Below are 13,293 nucleotides of genomic sequence, written 5' to 3' on the forward strand. Positions count from 1 at the left end.
GAGTAACAGCCAGCAAGAGTACAGTCAATCTCTGTCATGACTATGTAGAGTGCCGGGCCGTGTCCTATTGACCTTTGCCTCTTAATGGACAAATCTTACGGGCAAGGTGTTGTCAGCACTGATAGTGAAGCTACACTCTGTATTTGGTTCTTGACTTGGAGACAGATCTGCACAGCGTTGACAGAGGGAATACTTTGCCTTGACATATAAATCCAAGATTTAGTAAAATCTAATTATTATATTATTCATTTAGAGCGATGCACAAGCTCACTATCTATCATATTTTGAAGGACCATACTGGTAGTTCTTGTACTGAACAGTAAATGTGTCCCTTTGATAAAGCATGCTATTAGATTCCAGGTTGTTACATGCTCCAAGCAGCCATTGTTTTCAGGTTAGTCACCTGTTTCTGTTTTGTCATTCATACAAAACAAAGCGTGGGCAACATATGTTTTATATGTAATTTAAGCAGAAATGTAAACCTATTGTGATATTGATGTCCAGCTTTATTATTGTCAGATGGTAATGCGGCTCCATCACATTCACATTGAATTGAAAACTCACACTGGAGCCATGAATGTCACACTGATAAACAGTTAAGTGACAGACTTTTCATGGTGATGGTATGCCTACTTTGCTATTTTCAAAGCTAAATTACAGACAAATGTAATGATGAATAAATGAATCTCCTTGAGTTGACAAACATGTATTTGTGGTCACGGATATTGTCAGCGTTTGATCCGTTCCTATTGTCAGAAAGGTTCAGGGTAAACTGCTCTCCTCAGCTATTTAGCTATGGGAACAACAATTGGCGGAGCTATTTGTAGCTCTGCATTCCCTCAACTGACTGATTTTGTGCAGGAATGCATACTAAAACGATCCAGTTTTAATAATGGAACACACTTTTCTTTTGATTCACCCATTGAACTTTACAGCCTCCTGCCTTTTTTTCTTTCATCTTATTTCGCTCGGGGCTCCAGCCCCAGTTAGTTTGTCCCACTTACACCGGACTCTGCGACCCCTGTCCATTGAAGATGGTAGGAATAGACCGAGTCGACGTTTAATAAGATGGTTATTTGTTGGGGCGAGGTCAGAAAATCCTGGGCAGAGCAGGCGGGACAGCAGAGTTGTGCTTGAGAATCCGAAGCTCATTCAGTGGAACACGTGAGTGTGCTCCACTGTTGGAATAAGTCAATTATATTTTGACATGGAAGCATTTGTGACAGTGATTCTCGCTCACTGGGACCTCATAAGGAAATGGAATGCCCCTGTTTTGCCACCCCTGGGTTCCCTGTCACTGCCATTTATCCAGTAGAGATGTTAGATATGAACTCTTTCTAGGTAAATGGGATTTTCTGTCAAGAGATATTATTGTACAGCAGGAGTTTGGACCTAGAACTTAGTTAAAAAAAAGTTTATAAAAGCCAAATCAGAGGGATGTGTGTTCTGTTATATTTCCATCTCTATCTTATGGCCTGTACCTGAACGTTAGCAGCGCTGCGGCGTTTCTTGCCTTGAATGGTTTCATTGGTTTGTATGATCACAGTTGTGTTTACATGGGCACGGCCTGCGATGGAACTGCCTTTATTTGCATGGCTGTCTGAACAATAGCTCACATGTGGAACGCATATTGTCTTAAAAGAGGTGGCAGAAAAGGAAGTGAGGAGTAGGGCTCAACTTAGGCCAGTCCACATGCCTTGTGCTGGCATGCAGAAAGGGATGATGTGGCTGAGTCTCCCATGGAAATTTTAACTCAGACTTTAATGTCTGGAAAATAGCTTCTGGGTGTGTGGATTTCACTCCCCTAAAGCTTTAAGAAATAATTGCCATATGTAATGTCAACCACTGGCTTGTGCGTTTTTATATAATTACCACATTTCATTAATAGGGTGATGAGATGGTTTTAAAAAATATATTATTTAGCAATCCCAGGGATGTGTCGCCCTCTGGCTGAAGCAGCATCAGCAGAAATTGGATAACATGGAGTCCTGTAAGCTCTAGTTTCGATTCCCAGCTATATATATTTTTTTCCCCCAAGACTGCCACATAATAAAACATAGCCTGTGGACCGCTACCACCCAATGCTTTTTGCACTTGAGTGACTTTTATGCATGGGTTTTGCTCTGTTTATAATAGGGTAGATTCTAGGAGAATTTTGTACATGGAATTTTGTACATAAATAGACTTGTGATTTAATTATTGTTGTCATAAGATCTTTCCTGGTTGAATGAAGGCGGCCCCTTCAGTGGAAGAAGAGATCTCAGGCTAAAGTCTAGATCCACATTAATGTAATATTTGGAGCCCTGGTATGTATCTCTATTTATCTGCACTACTGCAACGTTTTCTTTTCCATTTTGTACAGCACATATTCATCATTGGTTCCACTTTTTTTTGTTCTGTTTGCCTGGAAATCAGACAGAAACGCCTCGGAAATTTCAGCTGCAATAAGTGCGGTAGATGTGCTTATCTAGGAACGGCTTAATCGCTGGAAATTACTCTGAATTACTAGCTAAGAAAGAGCTTTGTCTGTGGTCCTGGGCCGTCAGAATTATATTCGTTAGAGTAGCCTGGAGCAGATTTTGCCTGTGCCACTGGCTGCTCCGTCTGGCCCAGTGGAAGAGTGATCTGAAAGCTAAAGTCAGATAGTGGCAGACACTGTTTGGTGCCTGACCCTCGCACAAACCACTCAGCAGCAGCTACTTACAGTATGTTTCATATTTGTATCTTGAACCTAATGGCTCTGCTTCTGAGTGTGTGTGTATGACATTTTTTGTTTACAAAATGCAGTCACACAATGGCTGCTTGACATTGCAGATTATATATTGGTTGCACTGATGTGTGAGGCACTCAGTCACAACTCTTTGGGTTATAGCTATACCATGAAACAACATATGTTTTTATTTTACAACCTAGCTGACTTGACATGGGCTGGGTTGTAGCTAGGTTCACAAGCAGTGAACTGAAGAGCGTGGTGTTTGGCTGGTCGATTGCAGCTATCGCTTGAATGCAGAAGTTCTGATACTGCTCTGCACCGAGTTATTTCGAAGTACCAATACACCGGCTCGGTAGCTGATACGGAGACCCAAATGTTGAGGTGCGAACCTGGAACAGTTGCTGCTCACAACACCCAGTGTTGCACACTCTTCAGATTGCTTATTTGTAACTTGAATCTGCTTTGTTCTAATTGGCAATTTAAATCCTATTCATCTCTACGGCATAGTGGTTCTCTGTCTAAACTAAACCAAGCCAGGTTATTTTGTCCCGCTGGTGGTGCAGTAGCAGACTCTTAGCATGGCTGTCTTCCCATATTTCTTTGTTTTTTTCTTCATTTGTTCTACTATTGGACTATCCAGCCCCACATGCACCAGCCCTCCTCCTTTCCGTCATAGTGTTATGCACTAGTGCTGATTTTGAAAATAAGGCTCACTGTATGACTCTGTACTTGGGATGGATTTTTTTTTTTTTTTTTCCTCCCTTCACTTTTTGTTGAGAACTTGTTTGGCCACATACCTAAAATAGCTCTCTGACGTGTACAGTCCTGTTGAGGAATGCTACTGTGGCTGTCCAGAGTTCTCTGCGGCAGGAAGTTATGCAAACGTGCATTGCTGAGCACGGAGCCTTGTGATTAAGGTCCTGAAGGACTCCGTTCTTCAGCTTTTTTTTCCCAGTGCAGGCTGGTTGATACTGTATGGCGAACAAGGCCCCCTTTTCTCCCAGCCTATGGCCTGGTCTGTGTAAATGATCCTACCAGAAAGTTGACTTTTAAGTAGTTTCTTTCAGAGCAAAGGATGGCTCTCACCTCAGCCATGTGTGTTGATCACAACCCTCTTATTATTAATTTCCCACATTTTGTCTACGCTGCTTTTGTTCTTCCCACCAGCCATTCTTCGCCTCCCATTTCTCCCCTTTCCCCTCTCATCCTCCTCTTTTCCCCCCCTGCTTCCACCCATCCCGCAGGGCTCTTGCTTCTTTTATGTCTCGTTGATGGGTGGGGTGGGGGTTTGGGGGATGGGGTGGCCCTGACCTCCACCGCTGAGACAGGAGCAGCAGCGTTACTTAAGAGGATTCCTCGCCTCGTCTGAGCTGCTGATTCACCATGTGTCATCATTGTTTTGCTCAGAGAGGCAAAAAGAAATCCTCTGAATATTTAACAGAACACCATTAATACAATACAGGAATGACAAGATTCTTGATACGAGCGCGACTTCGGATAATGATGTAGCTTTATGTCAAAAAGTGAAATAAAGTGTTTACTGTTTATTTTATGGGCAGATCAGGTGATTTATGAATCTAACCTTTTTTAGAAGAAAGAAACTGGAGGCTAGGTGACCGATGGAAATGTGTTAGAAGATGCTTAATTTCAACATCTGGTTCACACCGGCGAGAGGGAACAGATACCCAGTATGTTGTGTTCAAGTGCCTGTCTCCTTCCAGCCATTCTGGATTATGGAAGATTAGATTAAATCCATCCATTCATTAGCATTTGTGCTCCTATCCAGCCAGAGACAATCCATCCGGTCCTTGGCTTGGAATTTTAATATCGTAGCTGTCACATCCTCATTTGAAAGGGGTATTTATGCATTATCTTATTTTTATCAACACCATCATTCTTCAGCTCGTTTTTACAACGAAGGGACAATGCCGCTCAAGTTGTCATGCAAGTGTTTGTGACGAGGGCCGGTGGGTGCAGCACAGCATTATGAAGTCACCCAGTTTACCTCACTGCTCAGGTATTGTTAGGCACCACCCTGTTGCCCGACTCATCAAAAGGTGCTTAGTTTCTTCTGTTGCTTTAAGTAGAAGCTTTGTTTACCTAGGTGTGAAGTTTGTCTTTTGGTCAAAAATATCGCACACTCACTTTTTTCTTTTCATTTGTATGCAATAGGTGTGTTTACGTGGAGTATCCTTTTTAATGAGGCTTCTGATCATCTTTGTTTAATCATATTAATACATGCCAACATATGGATTAAGAAAAACTATGACTATCATTTACTCCAATGATGCTTTTCCTCGCGGTATCCTCTACTGCTTCCGGCTGATTTCCTGATGCTGGTGCACGTTGAAATCATAACATGGGGAAAAAAGTAACATTTCTCAATGTGAAACATGTCCTTCAGGCTACCGTGTGTTTAGTCAAACAACGATAAAACGGTCACGGCTGCTGGTGATGGAGATCCAAAACAAATGGGCATGGGGAATGCGCACGGCACCAGTGTTTGAAGCTGCTCTTTAAACAGCTGGAGCTGTGTTTGAAACGGTCAATAAAATTAAATATATAGCATAAACATTGCTTTATAGTCATGTAAAAGATGTACAGATTACAATTGGATGGCAATCTGTATGTGAACTAAGGAAAAAGAAAAATTATGTGCTTATAATAATAATAATAATAATAATCATATGCTTATAATGATACATTTTCACTTTTTAGAGGTTTCCACTATACTAGTGTTCCTTTTACTGATTATTGCATGCTGTTTGTGCAGGCGCCAGCCAGAGACGATGGGAAATGAGAGCGACCGGAAATATTAATTAAACAAATGTCTTTTAATCGTTCCTACTTCACCTTGCTGACCGAGGTCACGATGGAGACTTGGCTTTTCCTCCAGGGCCGAAGTTAAATCGCAGCATCAAAACTCTGCTCTGCTCCATAAATGAGACTATTTTGCTGCAGCCATTGTTTGTAATTTACTTTGCTGAAGCTGCGCCTGCGCAGGAAGTGGGCGGGATAAGGTGTAGCCTACACATGCAACAGTTTCTGTCACAAGAACTCCAGCTCACATAGTCAGATTTATTTATTTAGGTTTTCCAAAATCAGGAAATGATGATTACGTACATACATACATCAGCCTCAAGCACAAAAATGTGACGCTTCAAAAACCTGCAGTGTCCATGTTTAGTTTATTGGCTTCAAGGCTTCCCATGAGTGTGTCTCATCAAAGCATATCTGGTCAGCAGCTGACTCAAGCCCCCAGACATAATAACCTTTAGCCGGATGCATATGCTCCCATGAGCAGATGTACACTTTCAAGGGCGTGACTATCATAACCTTGAAGACTTGAGAAACCGATTGGCTTCGTCATAGGAAGTGATGCTGCGGCCTCTAACTGGAACGCAAACGAGGGCTTGAGATATCAGCTCGGCCCATTCAAGCATTTGTTTGAAACGGCAGATTTTTATAGGAGCACGTCATGGTTTTCAACGATTTTCTGTCAGCGTTGCAACATTAATTTTGTGACCCTAAATCTGCCACTGTCCATGGCAGGCGACATGCTTGAAGGCGCCATTTAATAAACTGCCCCCTGAGATCCTTCAGTGGATCTGTTGTTAATCACTTTCAGAAACAATGGATGTTTACAGCAGCACAGAAATCTGGCTATTTGTACGAAGCTAAAAAAAACTGCGAGACATTATTAATATTAATGTAGCCCAGGCTTGATGCCCAGTTGCCCACTGATGGCTAAATGCTGAAGTCTGTTCAAAGCATTTCTTCAGAGACCAACAGCCTGGCGGGACACAGTTTTCTTTTTTCATGTTTCGTGTAATGTCGCTGGAGTGGTAGTAGACACTGTAGCTTTGTTTGCCTGCTTGTTAACCCTTCTCCTCTGCCTGCAGGACGGCTTGGACGCGCTGGTGTATGACCTTGACTTCCCTGCCCTGAGGAAAAACAAGAGCATTGACAACTTTTTGAGTAGATGTAAGTAGCTCTTAGTAGCCCCCCCCACCCCTATCATTGATCTCCGTGTCTTTCACTTGAACCATTTGTGTTTACAGACCCCGTTACATATGGGTACGGGCCTAGGCTCAGAAAAGAAGGCTGTTTTTTGGGTCACCATCTCTATGTAGGCTGGGACACAATAGGTGTCTGCTGCTTAGTGTCCCCCAACAAAGGGGCTTTCATAAATGGCTGGTGACCCACATGATGCCGATGGTGATGGCTTCTCTTTTTCCCAGTGCCCTCAGACTGGGGAACCTCATAACTAAAATACCGATCAAATGCCGATAGAGAGGCTGAATCTATCTTTCCGTGTCAGATCTAGAACAGCGGCCCAATTCTTTGCATTCAGAGTTCAAGTAAATGGCAACTATCACAATATAGTGTTTATCCAAGAACTTGTTCTTGTAGAGCCAGCAACGTCTGATGTGGTGGGCAGAGCATCAGTGTTATATCTCGGGGATATACGTCTTTAATTTCCTGAATTACATATAGGCAAACGTATAATTTAGCCAAAACACCTTCAACTAAACTAAACAACCAATGTCGACTCCCACTCGCATGTTATAATCCAGCCTTTTCTCCCTCCCTTTTATGGCATGTTTTGAAGCCTTCGCTTTTACATTTTCCTTGTTTACTCAAGAATTAATCCCCAGTAAGCAAAGTTTTCCATGAAATCTATTGAGATACACATTCATGTGTAGTATTGATCGGGAAGTGATTGCCGCTTTTCCAGAAGACATTTATTTTATTTATTTAGTTTATTCATGTCCATGTAGCAGCTTCTCTTTCAGTCTTCACATGGCTTCTTTTATTATTATTAAGTAAATAAGTAAGTAAAAATAAACGTCAGTGTTTATATTTGATGATCAACTCTTACCTACTGTAAACCCCTGGGCTAAAACTGCCATTAGGCCTCGATTACTCATGGTACAGTACTTTTGCAGATAGTGGCCAAGTGTTGGGAGTGCATTGACGGATGTGGACTAATGGACTAGCAGTCTTGTGAGACACTGTTCCTCATAGCATGCCTTGCCCGAAGGGTTCTTGACTCTGAATTCACTGCTTCATGCATTGTGCTTTGCATTTGATCAGCTGATTGCTCTATTGTATACATGCAGGGCCCTTCTGCAAATAATCCTCCTCCAGCCCCACACACACAATACAAATACACACAAGTGTATCTGTGTAACAGCAACAACTAATCCTATTTGTACCATTTCCAAGCATAGTTTATGTCTTCTTGGTCCTCCGGGGTCTTTCCTGATCCCAGGAACCTCTGCTCACAGTGGAAATGACTCGCGCTTCTTATTCTAATAACTTTGGCCTCGCTTTTTTATTTTTAGATCAATTGAACTTGTGTGCCCCTGCATCCCCGCCTGTTCCAGTGCCAGTTATGAACCATGTGAATTGAAAATGGCCCCCACCCCCAGTTCAACTATGACCAAATTTGGCTGAGCAGTGAATACAATCTCTCCTAAGGGAGCTTGCATTGTTACATCGGGAGAGGCCAACTCTCAGTAAGCAGCAAACTCTCCCTGAACAGCAGCTCTCAGCTGTGCAGAGGTGCTGTCAGCGTTTTCTGATCTGTTTGCCAACAAGCTGGATGTTCATTTAAAAGTCAGTCTGCTATATGTCAACAGAACATAACTTCTAAAAGATGGCAGGAAGTATTAAAAACAAACAGGATCGCTGATCTCCCGTACAGAATGCAACCCGTGGAAAATGTATTTATTAACGCACAAAAAAATCTGATTCTGCAAGCTCTCTCAGGCACCTTATTCTGTATTAACTTAATACGACTCCTAAAGGTCAGTGCAACAACTTATGCATCTCTAACTTTTATTTTCTATTAACGTCTGTCTTTCTTTTTCCAGACAAGGAAACCATTAGTAAAATCCGTGATCTACGCATGAAAGCGGTGGACTATGAGGTGGTTAAAGTTATTGGGAGGGGAGCATTTGGAGAGGTGCAATTGGTAAGAATGCTACTTTCTTAGGTTTTTCCCCCTAAATAACGCTGTCTATGAACAATTGTAGTTATATCGTAATTATAGTCGATAGTATATGTTTTATATTCCTTTGTGTTGCTCTAAAACATCGTTGTTTTGATAAATACTTGAATACGCCTACAACTTGATTGTCTTTGTTAATTTCTTCAAGGTAAGACACAAAGCCACATGCAAGGTATACGCCATGAAGCTGCTGAGCAAGTTTGAGATGATCAAGAGGTCGGACTCTGCTTTCTTTTGGGAGGAGAGAGACATCATGGCGTTTGCCAACAGCTCATGGGTGGTGCAGGTATGAAAAAAAGAAAAGAAAAACATCTCAAACCTAGTGTGGTATTATCATATGGATGCCACACCTACACAAACCTGGCCTTATGTGTGGATCTAAAAATAGATTTCTTCACTCTGACTGGTATTTTTTATTCTTTTTTAAAAGACTCATTTCTTTTCTATTCCACAGCTCTTTTTTGCATTCCAAGATGACCGCTACCTCTACATGGTGATGGAATACATGCCGGGCGGCGACTTGGTTAACTTGATGAGCAACTATGACGTCCCAGAGAAGTGGGCCCGCTTTTACACAGCGGAGGTGGTGCTGGCTTTGGATGGAATCCACTCCATGGGCTTCATTCACAGGTGAACCTCTCCCTCCTCCACGTGTCCTTTGTGTTTCTCAGGTTGAGCGCAGTCAAACACATCGAGTTGATTCATTTGTCATGGAAAATGTGATTTCTGACATCTGTCAGGCAGTTAAGTCATCGCCAGGCTTGGAATTGCCTCTGGAGCCTCTTCCAAAGGGAAGGTGTAAAACCATTTATCATTTATGGTGCTTGACAGCTGAGGTATGCTGTAGGCTCTAGAGGGTGTGGTAGCGACCTATGATCTACAGGGGCTTTGTAATGAGCAGAAAGTCCAGGCTCAGAGGGACCGTTTTAGCATAAATGCTAGTTCCTTGCTAGTGTTCGCCTGACTATAGGTGTCATGCAGCTGTCATTGCTGCTTGTTTTTTCCCCCCAATAAAATGCATGCAAAGCGACTTTGTTTTCTTATTGAATGCTTGAGGTTTATTTTTTGTTTTGGGGTGTTGTACATGTGTGTTTGATGTCGCTGTATTTCTGCCTTTCTCAGGGACGTGAAGCCTGATAACATGCTGCTGGACAAAGCGGGCCATTTAAAACTGGCAGACTTTGGGACCTGCATGAAAATGAACAAGGTGTCACATTTATTTTCTGTCGCCATAATAAAAATATTTATAATGTATGTGGTGATAACATTTAAGCATGCAATAGCTAGTGGTTATAATGGTAATTCATTTATTTCTATGAAAAACACTATAGTCCTTTAGTGGGATTCATGATAAAACCAATGATTTTGTAATTTTTTTTTTTAATGTTTCTCCTCTTCAGGATGGTATGGTACGATGTGACACAGCAGTGGGAACTCCAGACTACATTTCGCCTGAGGTACTGAAATCCCAAGGAGGAGACGGCTATTATGGCAGAGAGTGTGACTGGTGGTCAGTGGGAGTGTTCCTGTACGAAATGCTAGTCGGTGAGTTTTTGATTACATATTTCCTAAACACCTGTCATAAATCGTATTGATAGAACGGAGTTGATCAAGAACAACAAAGGCCCTGAATAATTTCTACCTTTCCCTCCATTATACAAGACATTTTGTTCATGCGTGTTTCATGCCGTTGGTTCCTACTGTGGACATAACAGTAACCCATGGCTCTTGTTTGTTGTGTACAGGCGACACTCCCTTCTACGCAGACTCCCTGGTGGGGACCTACAGCAAAATTATGAACCACAAGAATGCCCTGACCTTCCCCGACGACAGCGACATCTCCAATGACGCCAAGAATCTCATCTGTGCTTTCCTGACTGACAGGTTAGATAGCGAACTACTAAGCACTGGAAGTGACACTTGAAGTGGGGTCCTATCAGTATACCCCCTCCGTGTTTTGGGCATTGATTGTTTCCCGTCTCAGACGACCGTCAGCGGGGGGGAAAATCTTGAGTGGCATATACATAATAACGTAGAAGATGTGCATCTGTGCTTTCGATTTTAATTGAATTGAATAACTGCTTCTGCCGGTGTTATGAGAAGCACACACATAACTGTTGAAATGACCGAGAATCAAACGAAGCATGTCCTTGCTGACCCCCTACAGGGATGTTCGACTTGGCCGTAATGGTGTGGATGAGATCAAGAGGCATCCTTTCTTCAAGAATGACCAGTGGACATGGGAGAACATCAGAGAGAGTAAGAACACGCTCACTGTTAAGATTACGGATTACTTTCACACCTCCAGTTTCATTTGCCATTCGGCTCACTGTTCCTTTCATCATGCAGCCAGCGATTCCTGTTTTCCATTTGACCTACCGCAGACATTTGCAGGAAATTCTTGTAGACGAGCCATTCATTCAGTAGCCTTTCCAAGACCGAACGTGATTCCTGCTCAGAGGAATAATTGGCAGCGCAGCCTCTTTTTTTTTTTTAGGCCAACAGGGGAAGCAGTCCATCGCAAATGTTAATGCACCGGGATTGACGCTGGAGCAGAGAGAGATTAGAAATGTAGGGCTAAATCCAGGAGCTATAGTCGGTTCTTTAGTGGCTTTATATTTAATACTTTACTAGGCTGAAGTCAGCACTTTAGTGTTGGCCACGCCTGTCGTTCCACTGGCTGACCAGCTCTGCTAGCTGGCTGGTTTCCCTTGTTTTAAAAAAAGAGATCTGTGATCCAGAAAAAGTCTGCAGAGGAAAGTTGAACACATGTTTCTGTGTCTTTTTATCCAACTGGAAGGTCATCTACTTCAAAATACAGTTATGGCAGTTAAAGAAATACAAGATCTATTGAAAAGGCAGAAGAGAAAGTCAAAGAATGTTTTTCACGATTTGGATGAATTGACCATTTTAAGCATGTACATTACAGATACATTAGCATGTATAATTAATGATAAAAGAATGAACGTTTTGGTGGTTTACAGACCTTGACTTGCGTCTCTTCTGTAACCTATGTTTTACATTCTGGCTGAATCATGGACTATGCCATTAATACACAGTGACTTATTAAACGTAATGAACTCTATTTATCTGTTTATGAATCTTCCATCTTTTCGTGCCCTGTGTAGCGGCTGCCCCAGTAGTGCCCGAGCTGAGCAGTGACGTCGACACCAGTAACTTCGATGACATCGAGGAGGATCGTGGAGAGGAGGAGACCTTCCCCATACCAAAGGCCTTTGTGGGCAACCAGCTCCCCTTCGTAGGCTTCACTTACTACAGCAGTCAGCAGTGAGTCTGCCAGTCGTGTTCATAATCGATGTGCAGGGTTGTTGGTTCAACTTCTTGTGAGACTAAATTGCCCACATAATTGCAGATATATGAAAAAATTTAGGACTTTTAGCTTGACGTGCTCTGTAGTGAAGATGACATGATGATTTGTTCAGTCTGTATTGTTCCAAGTCTTTAAGGAGAACTCCGCCTTGATTTAGAATAACATTGTGTTATTTCCGTAGCCTCTGGAAGTTTAGTACATTTTTGGGGACATGAGCTGCTCGCTTTCAAAGTCAATTATAAAGTCTGCTCTGACAAGCAAAATGTACACTTTAATGTCCAAAACCTCTCTATGAAACCAATATTATGCAAATTGCATACTATTTCTAGTGAAATATTACAGTATACAAACACTGGACACTACGGCGACATGATTATCCCACAATGCAATGCGGTAGTGATGACGATGTTCACAACAGACGATAGTGACGTCAATAAAGCTTCAATTTAAGTTCACTAACCTAAGCAAAATATATTTTGGGAATGATTTTCACAAATTATAGTTTGTAGTGATGTTGGCTTGGGTTACCGTGGTTACGCTTCTCCATCCAGCAAAGCGGTTCTCAGGAAGTGACGTGACGGTTACATTGTAGTACGTCCAAAAAGATACACAAAACTGTTTATTCACACACGCGTATGTAGTGAATTGTATGTCATTTCGGACGCTGCCAGTTTTTAGTTTTCTCTTCAAGGAGAGGTTTTAATATAACTGTTGTGATTATGTTTCAATAATTAAATGTGTTCTGTTTCCAGCCTTTTGCGCAGCTCCAGCACCACCACAAAGACCAGTGACAAACGTAGCAGCTCCACAAAGGAAGACAAGAGTCATGTAAGCTGAATTTATTTGATTTCCCTTCATGCAAGTACCTGCAAAATCTGTCTGTAAATATAAAAATCTAAGATTGTTTTATGTCTGCTTTAGCTGGAGAACCTTCAGAAAAGGATTTACCAGCTGGAGGAGCAGCTCCACAGTGAGATGCAGCTGAAGGATGAGTTGGAGCAGAAATGCAGGTATTGAAAAAATAATTTTATTCATCACAAAAGGGAAGCTCCTAACAGTCAAAGCACAGACCAGATGCAAATTTGTAAGTCTCATAGACGGGTACATATTTACTTACTAAGTTTGCAAATGCAACAATTATAGATGAGTTACAGTGCCAACACGTTCTTTTCCCCTTAGACGCATGTCTTTTCTTCATTGTTTAAAAAGAGTAAACCAGACCTTTCTACGCAG

The 13,293-nt window shown here is 42.0% G+C and overlaps 1 protein-coding gene across 2 annotated transcripts in view; it reads left to right on the forward strand.

Moving 5' to 3' along the window:
- Positions 1-13,293, forward strand: part of rock1 (Rho-associated, coiled-coil containing protein kinase 1) — a 29,152-nt gene that overhangs the window by 3,966 nt on the left and 11,893 nt on the right. Inside the window, exons 2-12 of one of the 2 annotated variants that reach the window (XM_079214820.1) lie at positions 6,616-6,697; positions 8,593-8,693; positions 8,878-9,015; positions 9,184-9,359; positions 9,852-9,936; positions 10,130-10,274; positions 10,475-10,613; positions 10,897-10,988; positions 11,858-12,017; positions 12,813-12,888; positions 12,982-13,070. In XM_079214820.1, the coding sequence (XP_079070946.1) occupies positions 6,616-6,697; positions 8,593-8,693; positions 8,878-9,015; positions 9,184-9,359; positions 9,852-9,936; positions 10,130-10,274; positions 10,475-10,613; positions 10,897-10,988; positions 11,858-12,017; positions 12,813-12,888; positions 12,982-13,070 (1,283 nt within the window). The remainder of the gene's footprint in view (positions 1-6,615; positions 6,698-8,592; positions 8,694-8,877; positions 9,016-9,183; positions 9,360-9,851; positions 9,937-10,129; positions 10,275-10,474; positions 10,614-10,896; positions 10,989-11,857; positions 12,018-12,812; positions 12,889-12,981; positions 13,071-13,293) is intronic. The other variant, XM_079214821.1, reaches the window with a different exon arrangement.

The sequence above is a fragment of the Taurulus bubalis genome, assembly GCF_910589615.1.
Source record: "Taurulus bubalis genome assembly, chromosome: 1".
Classification (NCBI taxonomy): Eukaryota; Metazoa; Chordata; class Actinopteri; order Perciformes; family Cottidae; genus Taurulus; species Taurulus bubalis.